General features: G+C 43.0%; 1 protein-coding gene across 4 annotated transcripts in view; it reads right to left on the bottom strand.

Annotated features, from left to right (window-relative positions):
* kdm6a (lysine (K)-specific demethylase 6A) overlaps positions 1-12,903 on the bottom strand; it is a 232,939-nt gene that overhangs the window by 7,707 nt on the left and 212,329 nt on the right. For 3 of the 4 annotated variants that reach the window (XR_011962542.1, XM_072585169.1, XM_072585170.1), the window contains 3 exons: positions 5,579-5,766; positions 5,190-5,331; positions 4,083-4,209 (listed from right to left, as the gene is read on the bottom strand). Coding sequence is in view for 2 of the 4 variants with exons in the window: in XM_072585169.1 (XP_072441270.1) it covers positions 4,083-4,209; positions 5,190-5,331; positions 5,579-5,766 (457 nt within the window). In the remaining 2 variants the exon portion in view is untranslated. Of the gene's footprint in view, positions 1-4,082; positions 4,210-5,189; positions 5,332-5,578; positions 5,767-12,903 lie in introns of those variants that run through there. The other variant, XR_011962543.1, reaches the window with a different exon arrangement.

Below are 12,903 nucleotides of genomic sequence, written 5' to 3'. Positions count from 1 at the left end.
TTGTGGGGTAAGTCTCCAAATAGCGCACAGATACACACACACACACAACTTTTTATTGCAAATATTCGGCAGGTTCCATGTTTGCCCTATACAGGACAATGTTGGAGAGATTATTCCTTGGGGGGGGGGGGGGGGGGTGCGTGTGTGGCGGAAGAGAGGGGGTTAGGGTACACCCCTCTGTAGAACTCATGGAAAAAAGTGTGGGGAGAGAGGGAGGGCAGGAGGTCAGTCATTTGGAGACGGTGCCTGTTTAATCACTGTAAACAAAAGCATCACTGCTGGATACACTTCCTTGATGTGTATCGGGACCTCGAGATCTCCTTCAGATAATCAGATTTTCGGATAATTGGTATTTGAATAACCGAGTTGCCTCTGTATTGTGACTACAAGAGCATGTCAAAGGCAGGGAATTCTGCAGCAGGTAATTTACCTCAATTCACCTTAATGCCTTACCATCGACAAAGGCACTCATCAAGTGTAAAATCAAAACTCTCCACTTGCCTGGACAAAGTGTAGTTCAAACAGTGTTCAAAGCGTTTGACAACATCCAGAACAAAGCAGCTGTTTGATTGGTATCCAGTTCTCTGCAACCTTCGAATTTTCATTCCCATCACAAGACCACTGTGGTTGAGTGCATACAATCTACAAGGTGTACTATATTAACTGGGTATGCTCATTGACAGCACCTTTCAATCCCACTACCTCTATTAACTACAATGACCTGGGCAAACAAAACACCACAACTTAGAAGTTCCTTCCAAGGTACAGGATTGTGACTTGCAGATGTATTGATATTCTTTGACAGTTGCTGTGTCATATGGGAGAAGGTGAGGACTGCAGATGCTGGAGATCAGAGCTGAAAAATGTGTTGCTGGAAAAACGCAGGTCAGGCAGCATCCAAGGAGCAGGAGAATTGACGTTTCGGGCATAAGCCCTTCTTCAGGAATGAGGAGGGTGTACCAAGCAGGCTAAGATAAAAGGTAGGGAGGAGGGACTTGGGGGAGAGGCGTTGGGAATGCGATAGGTGGAAGGAGGTTAAGGTGAGGGCGACTGGCTGGAGAGGGGGTGGGGGCGGAGAGGTTGGGAAGAAGATTGCAGTCAAGAAGGCGGTGCTGAGTCAGAGGGTTGGGACTGAGATAAGGTGGGGGGGAGGGGAAATGAGAACGCTGGAGAATCTGCATTCATCCCTTGTGACTGGAGGGTATCTAGGCGGAAGATGAGTCGCTCTTCCTCCAGGCATCGTGTTGCCATGGTCTGGCGATGGAGGCGGCCAAGGACCTGCCTTGGCGGAGTGGGAGGGGGAGTTAAAGTGTTCAGCCACGGGCGGATGGGTTGGTTGGTGCGGGTGTCCCAGCGGTGTTCCCTGAAACGTTCCTCAAGTAGGCGGCCTGTGTCCCCAATGTAGAGGAGGCCACATCGGGTTGAGTGGATGCAGTAAATGATGTGTGTGGAGGTGCAGGTGAATTTGTGACGGATATGGAAGGATCCCTTGGAGGGAAGTGAGGGGGGAGGTGTGGGTGCAAGTTTTGCATTTCTTGCGGTTGCAGGGGAAAGTCCGCAGCTACACTGCACCACCCCCCACCTTTTCATCCGCTGCATCGATGACTGTAGTGGCGCTACCTCGTGCTCCCACGAGTAGGTTGAACAGTTCATCCACTTTACCAACACCTTCCACCCTGACCTCCAATTTACCTGGACCGTCTCAGACTCCTCCCTCCCCTTCCTAGACCCCTCTGTTTCTATCTCAGGCGACCGACTCAACACGGACATTCACTATAAACTGACCGACTCCCGCAGCGACCTAGATTACACTTCCTCCCACCCTGCCCCCTGTAAAAACGCCATCCCATATTCCCAATTCCTTCACCTCTGCCGCATCTGCTCCCAGGAGGACCAATTCCAAAACCGAACAACCCAGATGGCCTCCTCCTTCAAAGATTGCAATTTCCCTTCAGACGTGGTTGACGATGCTCTCCACCGTATCTCCTCCACTTCCTGCTCCTCCGCCCTTGAACCCCGTCCCTCCAATCACCACCAGGACAGAACCCCACTGGTCCTAACCTACCACCCCACCAACCTCTAGATACATCATATCATCTTTCGTCATTTCCGCCACCTCCAAACAGACCCCACCACCAAAGATATATTTCCCTCCCCTCCCCTATCAGCATTCCGGAAAGACCACTCCCTCCGTGACTCCCTTGTCAGATCCACACCCCCCACCAACCCAACCTCCACTCCCGGCACCTTCCCCTGCAACCGCAAGAAATGCAAAACTTGTGCCCACACCTCCCCCCTCACTTCCCTCCAAGGCCCCAAGGGATCCTTCCATATCCATCACAAATGCACCCGATGTGGCCTCCTCTACATTGGGGAGACAGGCTGCCTACTTGCAGAACGTTTCAGGGAACACCTCTGGGACACCCGCACCAACCAACCCAACCACCCCGTGGCTGAACACTAACTCCCGTTCCCACTCCGCCAAGGATATGCAGGTCCTTGGCCTCCTCCATCACCAGACCATGGCAACACGACACCTGGAGGAAGAGCGCCTCATCTTCCATCAAGGTACCCTCCAATCACAAGGGATGAAAGCAGATTTCTCCAGCGTTCTCATTTCCCCTCTCCCCACCTTATCTCAGTCCCAACCCTCGTACTCAGCACCGCCTTCTTGACCTGCAATCTTCTTCCCAACCTCTCCGCGCCCGCCCCCTCTCCGGCCTATCACCCTCACCTTAACCTCCTTCCACCTATCGCATTCCCAACGCCCCTACCCCAAGTCCCTCCTCCCTACCTTTTATCTTAGCCTGCTTGGCACACCCTCCTCATTCCTGAAGAAGGGCTTACATCGATTTCCAGCAACACATTTTTCTGCTGTGTCATATTCCCAGACTTGCATACTTTACTGTTGGAAAACATACATCATACAGACTACCACAAAGCAATTAGGGATGAATGATAGATGTTGACCGTAAATTTGGAAAAGAACTGCCATATGAGTGGCTTTAAATTCATGATAATCAAGCAGAAAGCATTTGTGAAAAGCAGGTACCACTAACAGGGGAAGAAAGGTGAAGTTAAAGCTGTTCTATCTTTGCATAATGATTGCAAATCGCACTCTCTAGAAAGTTGGTTACCAGTCAGCAGCCAAGTTCAGAAATTCCTTACCCTACTGCCTCATGCTCAGCCAACATCTAATTTTGCAACTATCCTTGGAAGCTAGGATATGTGACATCTACATGCCATTTATGATCCCTCCTCACCAGGAAACTCATGCTCCAACACCACATGGCAACACATCACACTGAGGTAAGCATGTTGTGCACCCGTACATCTCACTCCGCCACTAGCTTGTTCTCATTCTGTTGTTACATTCAAAAGGCAAGTATCATGTTTTGATCATTTTAAAATGTTTAAAAGGTGATCTATTTGAAATACACCTCTGTGGAACACGGAAGATGCAGAAAGATTTGAAAGACCGTAATTGCAGAATTAAAAATTCAAGTTGCCCCAAAAAAAGGTATCAATTTTTCATCACTGCACTCTATCTCTCAACATCTGTCACAGCGCAAGTGACAAAAGAATGGTCCATTATCCAGCACACTCACTCATTTAATGATCTAAATAATTTAAAATTAGTTAGGACCTAATGTTGTCTTGGTATATGGCAAGATCATAAAAATTACATTTTTGAAGTACTTTGTAAAGAAATACAAATTTTTCAGTTGTCACTGATCCTACCAAGTTCAAAATTTAATAAAAGGATTAATGACTAATAAGCCATTTGAATCGCAATTCAATGAACAGTGCTTCTGTCATCATGCTCCTATTTCAGTGAACTTCCCAATTAAACCCACCCTTGACTGGATATTTCAGAAACTGTAAAACTGATTACATTTTGAATTTCATACAAACCATGCTTTACAAAGCTTTCACTACAATTCTGTTGATGAGAATTAGGTGGACAAGACAAAATAGAACACCATCACACAATATGGTCAATAACAGTAAATTAATGACAATTTAGATGCCTCGCAACCTAAGTTGCCATTATCTTCAACAGAATGTTAAGTTTGACCGACCTCACAAATACTGCAGTAGTGTGCAGGCTCCTCCTTTGTGCGGCCATGCCATACAATCTCTTTGCCTGTGCTAATGAGAGTTTCTCTTAACATCTGACATTGCTTAAGGGTTCTCAGCAAGCAGTATCTAAAGAAAGAAAGATAGAGGCTTTTAATTTTAACAAACTACTATTTCACAGTCATAGTCTTTTATATTGACATTCCCTTTGAGTGGTGATCCCAGTGGATAGGCAGCAAACAAATGTCTTTATGGCATCCAGCAATCAGTGGCAACTAATAACAGGTGAAGTACAGCTCCATGTCTAATCCTATTCCTTGCCAAATTTTTCTCACTTGCTGACACCTTCCCTCTGCTCAGTCATCGATTCAATAACTCACCAATCCCCATATCTGCAGTCAAGTGAAAACTTTGAGAGCTCTTGTGGTGCAGTACTGGTGACCTAGTTTATAAAAACTTTTCTATTTTATTGAAACAATATTTTCTAATATTTAATGAAGTCAAGAATAACCTGCAAGGTAGCTTAATTCTTTCCTCATCTTTTCATACTCAACACTGCTTCTCTTTCGACTTGACAAATATCCAGTTTCTCAAGGTATATTTTAACCAAGATTCAGAGGTGAATGAAACATTGGATCGCTAATTTCCAGACATTTTCACAGCTTATCCAAACGATTACGGCTTAGGTGTTATCAATATGAAGTAAAGTCAAAGTCTATCCCTGGAGAAAACTCCAGGCCAGACTAATCCAAATCAAAACTGCATTAAACATTCCTCACGCAGTTCAGACAAGGAAGAAGAATGGCTCACGTGTGGAATGAACTTCCAGAGGAATCATGGATGTGGATACAGTTACAATGTAAGAAAGACATTGGATAAGTACAGAATAAAAAATGTTGGGAGGGATAAGAACCAAGCGTGGGCAGGTAGGACTAGTTTAGTTTGGGATCACGGTCAGGGTCTTTCCACGCTGTATGACTCTTGATTCTATAAAAATGACCAATCCCATTCTATTTATGAACGCATTAGGCAAATTAGAAAATTCTTAATTATTTGAAATTACAATATGGGAGAGGTTCAAAAATTCCCAGTATTGACTTGACACTTACTTGATCATTTCAAAAAGCTTGGGATCAGACACCTTGATGTTACGTGCCATGTTCCAGGATAGATGGATCATGGGAACAATAGACTTCACGCTCTGTAGTTTATTCCATTCATATCGTTCCACTGCTAGTTTATATTGATTTGCTGCAGAAGAAATCATTAGTTTTAACTTTAAAAGTCAGTGTTAAGTGCTGCAGAAAAAGCTTTACAAACCCAATAAAGAAGCAAACATTGTTGTCAAAAAGCTATCAAAAAAGCCTATTATTATCCTAAACTCCTTTGGTACAAATTATGCTTTTCTTTAACAAATTTGTTTTGTTCTCTAAACAATCTAACTCTCATTGTAAAGGCATGAATGCTATGTACTAGTTTGGTTAATGCAATAACATACCTGTCAGAGGACCGACATTCCAAGCAATGTTGTTGCACCACCCAATGGCCTGAACCCAATGCACTGTACCAGCATTTATCCATACCAAGTCTCCAGGGCGCTGAATAAATCGATACACTGGCACATTGGCCTCATAAAGGTCCTCTAGGTTTGGCCACCATGAGCCCATCAAAAAATTAATGTTGTTCCTGATAAAGAAATAACGTGTTGAAATATATTCATAACATTTTCACAAACGCAAAACTGCTTGATTACAATTAACATCCTTGTGAAAACTACAAATGCATTCCTTTCTGTAATTTAAAACAGGCAGCCAAAAATGCTAGTAATTTAGCAAATAAACACTCCTCTCTAGGGCTTTAAGCAAAACATTCTAGCTATGTGTGTGTTTGGTGGAGGAACAGTAAATTTGGGTAATTGAAAGAAAGACAGATCTGCATTTACATCACGCTTTTTGTGACCAATAAACATCTCAAAACACTTTACAGACAATGAAGCATTTTTGAACAATAGTCACTGTTATAAAGTAGGAAATGCAACAACCATTTTGCATAAAGGAAACGCTCACAAGTTGTAGGGCGATAATCATCAGTTGTTTTGTGATGTTGACCGAGGGATAACCATTGCCTGACAGATTGAGGAAAACCCCTTTTCTTCGGTACAGTGCCATGGTATCTTTGACATCAATGAGAGATGCGTTTGACCACATTGTTTTCACATTTCACAGAAAAAATAATTTCCCAGTAGTACAGACAGACACCTTTTGGCCTGCTGAGTGTGCACCGACTCTCACTACAGCATCCCAACCATACCCATCCTTCAACTCTATCCTTATAATCCTGTATTTTCCAGGGCTAATCCACCTAGTCCAGAACATCCCTGGACACTACAGGGCAATTTAGCATGGCCAATCCACCTAGCCTTCACATCTTCAGACTATGGGACCACGGGATGTGCGCAGGTGTACCCTAGAACTCTGAGGGAAGCTAGAGAAGTGATTGCTGGGCCTCTTACTGAGATATTTGTACCATCAATAGTCACAGGTGAGGTGCCGGAAGACTGGAGGTTGGCTAACATGGTGCTACTGTTTAAGAAAGGTGTTAAGGACAAGCCAGGGAACTATAGATCAGTGAGCGTGACGTGGGTAGTGGGTAAGTTGTTAAGAGGGAATCCTGAGGGACAGGATGTACGTGTATTTGGAAAGGCAAGGTCTGATGAGGGATAGTCAACATGGCTTTGTGCGTGGGAAATCATGTCTCTCAAACTTGATTGAGTTTTTTGAAGAAGTAACAAAGAGGATTGATGAGGGCAGAACGATAGATGTGATCTATATGGACTTAAGTAAGGTGTTTGACAAGGTTCCTCATGAGAGACTGGCTCGCAAGGTTAGATCTCACGGGAATACAGGGAGAACTAGCCATTTGGCTACAGAACTGGCTCAAAGGTAGAAGACAGAGGATGAAGATGGAAGATTGTTTTTCAGACTGGAAGGCTTCTGGCCAGTGGAGTGCACAACGATCGGTGTTGGGTCCACTACTTTTCATCATTTATATAAATGATTTGGATGTGAGCATAAAAGGTATAGTTACTAAGTTTACAGATGACACCAAAATTAGAGGTGTAGTGAACAGCAAAGAAGGTTATCTCAGATTACAACAGGATCTTGATTAGGATGGGCTGAGAAGTAGCAGATGGAGTTTAATTTAGATAAATGCGAGTTGCTGCATTTTGGGAAAGCGAATCTTAGCAGGACCTTTACACTTAATGGTAAGGTCCTAGGGAGTGTTGCTGAACAAAGAAACCTTGGAATGCAGATTCATAGGTCCTTGAAAGTGGAGTTGCAGGTAGATAGGATAGTGAAGGTGGCGTTTGGTATGCTTTTCTTTATTGGTCAGAGTATTAAGGAGTTGGGAGGCCATGTTGTGGCTGTACAGGACATTGGTTAGGCCACTGTTGGAATATTGCAGGCAATTCTGGTCTCCTTCCTATTGGAAAGTTGTGAAACTTGAAGGGGTTCAGAAAAGGTTTACAAGGATGTTGCCAGCGTTGGAGGATTTGAACTATAGGGAGAGGCTGAACAGGCTGGGGCCATTTTCCCTGGAATGTCGGAGGCTGAGGGGTAACCTTGTAGAGGTTTACACAATCAGGAGGTGTATGGATAGGATAAACAGACAGTCTTTTCCCTGGGATCAGGGAGTCCAGAACTAGAGGGCATAGGTTTAGGGTAAGGGGGAAAAGATATAAAAGAGACCGAAGGGCCAATGTTTTCACTCAGAGGGTGGTACATATATGGAATGAGGATGTGGTGGAGGCTGGTACAATTGCAACATTTAAGAGGCATTTGGATGGGTATATGAATAGGAAGGGTTTGAAGGGATATGGGCTGGGTGCTGGCAGGTGGGACTAGATTGGGTTGAGAGATCTGGTCGGCGTGGACTGCTTGGACCAAAAGGTCTGTTTCCGTGCTGTACATCTCTATGATACTGGGCAGAAACATGATAAGGTTTTTTCAAGAAAAGACTGATGTGGATGGGTACAATGCAATGAGTAATGGTATAAATGGACTTTCAGAGAATCTTTGACAAAGACCCAAAAGTAGACAATAGACACTCTGGAAGTTGAAGGGCTGTGGCAAATTAGATGACAAATAGTTTAGAAGAGGAAAAAAAAAGAGCACAAGTTAAAACCTATTCCTCAGTGATTTAGAAATCGATCATGATGTTTCAAGGATTCTCTTTTGTAACTGCTTCTGTTTATTTGATTCGATTAGATTCCCTACAGATTGGAAAGGGGCCATTCGGCCGAACAAGTCCACACCCAACTCTCCAGATAGGAACCCATCCGGACCCATTTCCCAACATTTATCCCTAACTAATGCAGCTAACACCATGGGCAATTTAGCATGGCCGATTCACCTGACCTGCACATTGAGTCATAGAGATGTGCAGCATGGAAACAGACCCTTCGGTCTAATCCGTCTATGCCGACCAGATATCCCAACCCAATCTAGCCCCACCTGCCAGCACCCGGCCCATATCCCTCCAAACCCTTCCTATTCATATCTCTTAGATGTTGCCTCCACCATTTCCTCGGGCAACTCATTCCATACCCGTACCACCCTCTGTGAAAAAGTTGCCCAGTAGGTCTCTTTTATATCTTTCCCCTCTCACCCCAAACCTATGCCCTCTAGTTCTGGACTCCCCGACCCCAGGGAAAAAAAAACTTTGCCTGGTGTATATGGACTTCAGCAAGGAATTTGATAAGGTTCCCCATGGTAGGCTCATTCAGAAGGTCAGGAGGAAGGGGATACAGGGGAACATAGCTGTCTGGATACAGAATTGGCTGGTAGTAGAAGGTAGTAGAAGGAAAATATTCTGCCTGGAAGTCTGTGGTGAGTGGTGTTCCACAGGGCTCGGTCCTTGGGCCTCTACTGTTTGTAATTTTTATTAATGACTTGGATGAGGGGATTGAAGGATGGGCCAGCAAGTTTGTAGACGACACAAAGGTTGGAGGTGTCGTTGACAGTATAGAGGGCTGTTGTAGGCTGCAGCGTGACATTGACAGGATGCAGAGATGGGCGGAGAGGTGGCAGATGGAGTTCAACCTGGATAAATGCGAGGTGATGCATTTTGGAAGGTCGAATTTGAAAGCTGAGTACAGGATTAAGGATAGGATTCTTGGCAGTATGGAGGAACAGAGGGATCTTGGTGCGTAGGTACATAGATCCCTTAAAATGGCCACCCAAGTGGACAGGGTTGTTAATAAAGCATATGGTGTTTTGGCTTTCATTAACAGGGGGATTGAGTTTTAAGAGTTGAGAGATCTTGTTGCAGCTCTATAAAACTTTGGTCAGGCTGCACTTGGAATACTGCATCCAGTTCTGGTCGCCCTATTATAGGAAAGATGTGGATGCATTGGAGAGGGTTCAGAGGAGGTTTACCAGGATGCGGCCTGGACTGGAGGGCTTATCTTGAGAAAAGAGGTTGACTGAGCTCGGACTTTTTTCATTGGAGAAAAGGAGGAGAAGGAGAGGGGACCTAATTGAGGTATACGAGATAATGAGAAGCATAGATAGAGTCGATAGCCAGAGACTATTTCCCAGGTTAGAAATGGCTAACACGAGATGTCATAGTTTTAAGCTGGTTGGAGGAAAGTATAGAGGGGATGTCAGAGGCAGGTTCTTTACACAGAGTTGAGAGAGCAAGGAATGCGTTGCCAGCAGCAGTTGTGGAAGCAAGGTCATTGGGGACATTTAAGAGACTACTGGACATGCATATGGTCACAGAAATTTGAGGGTGCATACATGAGGATCAGTGGTTGGTACAACATCATGGGCTGAAGGGCTTGTTCTGTGCTGTACTGTTCTATGTTCTATGTTCACCTATCCATGCCCCTCATGATTTTGTAAACCTCTGTAAGGTCACCCTTCAGCCTCCTCCACTCCAGCCTGTTCAGCCTCTCTCTATAGCTCAAATCCTCCAACCCTGGCAACATCCTTGTAAATCTTCTCTGAACCCTTTCAAGTTTCACAACATCTTTCTGATAGGAAGGAGACCAGAATTGCATGCAATATTCCAACAGTGGCCTAACCAATGTCCTGTACAGCCACAGCATGACTCCTGTACTCAATACTCTGACCAATAAAGGAAAGCATACCAAACACTTTCTTCACTATCCTATCTACCTGCGACTCCACTTTCAAGGAGCTATGTGACATCTTTGGATTGTAGGAGGAAAACCATGCAGACACGGGGAGAATGTGCAAATTCCACACGGACAGTCACCAGAAGGTGGAATTGAACCCGGGTCCCTGGTGCTATGCGGCAGCAGTACTAACCACTGAGCCACATGCCGCCCTTTTGCATATCAATGATGTGGATATTGCATCAGACGAAGCAGAATCCAAATTTGTAGAGAGTTTGGTTAAAGATTCTGAAGATCACAGCAAGAAAACAAAAAGTGTATGGGCTAAAACATAGGAAATTAATTCAATCACAGTGAATCCAAAAGGTAGGAAATTTTGATATTTGAAAAATATACTTTGAATGGCAAGAAACAAAAAAAAAAAATCAGACTGGCCAAAGTCTGGGACTCACTACCCAAAATAGTGGTACAGGCAGTAACCTTCACATTTACAATGTTCTTGGATATACTGCTGAAGTACTGTACTATGGTTCGAGAACTGGAAAGTGGAATTAGATGAATAGCTTTGGTCAGCACATACACAATTAGCCAAAAGCTTCCTCCAGCACTGTGAATTTTCTATTTGCTATGTGTCTATGTTAGACCAAGGTTGCATGGATGACAGCACATATAAGGGAGTTGTGTTAGTGTAGAGCAGAAACATTTTAAAAAATTGTTGCGTAGCTGTGCAATGTATTAAAATTATGACTGACACAGAGACCATGCAACAAATAAGAATTGATTAGATAGGTAGCTGAAGGAAATGGGAACAATGAAATATAGAAGGAGTAGGAACATGGGACTACTGGTGATGTGAAAGACAGACACAAAGTCTACAAATGGCCACTATGTGGCATGCTGACTCACATTGAGACCCTGTTTTGTAACTGATCAAAATGGAGAAGATTCATTGTGAGAGTGACCAACACAGCAAAACATTTCACTGAGAATGTGGAGAAGTGAAATCCAGAGGAGCATTCCTTCTAGCCAAGCCATCTACCTAACCCTCGAAGTACCACCTGCTCCACGAGGCAGTCTACCGATCACACATTGACTAACGCAGCCATCTCCGATACCAGTGAACTGAGATGTACTATTCAACTTCAGAGCAAATACATATCACTGTTTTGAACTGACAGAGTTAAGATTAAAAGATAAGATTACTGATTGCACTGCTATGTCAAAGGTATAAGAAAAGAAGAGATTATATTTTATATGGCAACAAGGCGGCATTATCAACACAGAATGAAAGCAACTCTCAAATCTACAATGAATATACATTTCAGAGTCCGACAGTCAACAAGATTAGATTTTTTTTGGCCTTGTTCATACATTTGCTCATATAGTTTACAAGTATCTCATTTCTATTCCATGCCATGCTGCTAGTACATAAAAAAATTAACGATGCAATATGGTCTTCCATCTTTATTGGCCTTGAATTTGAATCACCGTTAACACTATTTTGCTGAGTTATATTTAGTTACAGTACCAGTCTTCCATATGCTTCATAGCAATTAACCATACAAACCTTTAACAATGTTAACACCATAACTTCCATATAGCTGACATTTTTAAAATAATTTGCAAATAGTTTTTAAGCTGCCAGTATCATAGAGACAAATCTGATTAATTTGAGGGAAATTGATGTCTTTGTGTGGCATGCTCCGGACAAAAGCCTATTCGTTTAAACAAGCTGCCTGGCAATGTAATTTCTATAACGTGAGCAACTTTTGCATTTTGAGCATTCAACAGGAGTACCAGACAGACAGTTTCAGAATATAAATCTTGTCTGTTACCTCGCCCTCGGCTCAGTACACATCTGCATCCAACATTTGATACTCCTATTAAGGAAACTGCCTGATTATCTATGTAAAACAGATGCTCCATAAATGTTGAACAACAGCTTAATTTCTAGACCTAGGGACTTCCTAAATTTATAAGTGTTAGTTCTAATCAAACATAAGCTTAGCTCAGATACATTTTTAAATGGAAGGTTCAACAAGTTTATCATGAAATATAGTCATCTGAGAAGTCAAACCACAGCATTGATGGAAATTCCATTAATGTTATTCTATTTCATTAACTGTAAAGTATATAAGGTGATGAGAGATGGTGAAAAGGTGCTAAATAAGCTCATTTTACAAAATCATAATAGAAAGCAAACTATATGGACATTATTTTTCTCTCCACCTAATAATTCCTGTCACAGGAAATTTAAATTTGCTATTCTGCTCCAGCTTATTTGGTAGGGTGCAAAACCAACAGCAATCCAAAATCAACTAGCTAAATCAGCCATTCTTAAGAATTGTCTGGGAAAAACTACCAAACTTTTGGCAGTTATGTTTAATTGATTCAAGAACCAAGTCTAACCATACTTCACTGGGGAAAAAAAAATGGCAGCTGAGACTACGGTTTTCAAATTACAGGAAACTTTGTTCTAACTGGCACCTAATGAACTAACACTCTCAATAAACAGCAAAAATTATATACATGAAACACTGGAGTTTAGAGTATTACTATCATCGCCAAACGGTCAGTTGAGTGTATGAGTGAGAAGGCTCTCCATCACAGTTTTATTAAGTTATTATTTAAGTGATTTATGCTGTAAATAAAGTTTAAGTGTATACCCCACGCATCATGCT

The sequence above is a fragment of the Chiloscyllium punctatum genome, chromosome 15 (genome assembly GCF_047496795.1).
Source record: "Chiloscyllium punctatum isolate Juve2018m chromosome 15, sChiPun1.3, whole genome shotgun sequence".
NCBI lineage: Eukaryota > Metazoa > Chordata > Chondrichthyes > Orectolobiformes > Hemiscylliidae > Chiloscyllium > Chiloscyllium punctatum.
This window is presented reverse-complemented; position numbering and strand designations above follow the sequence as displayed.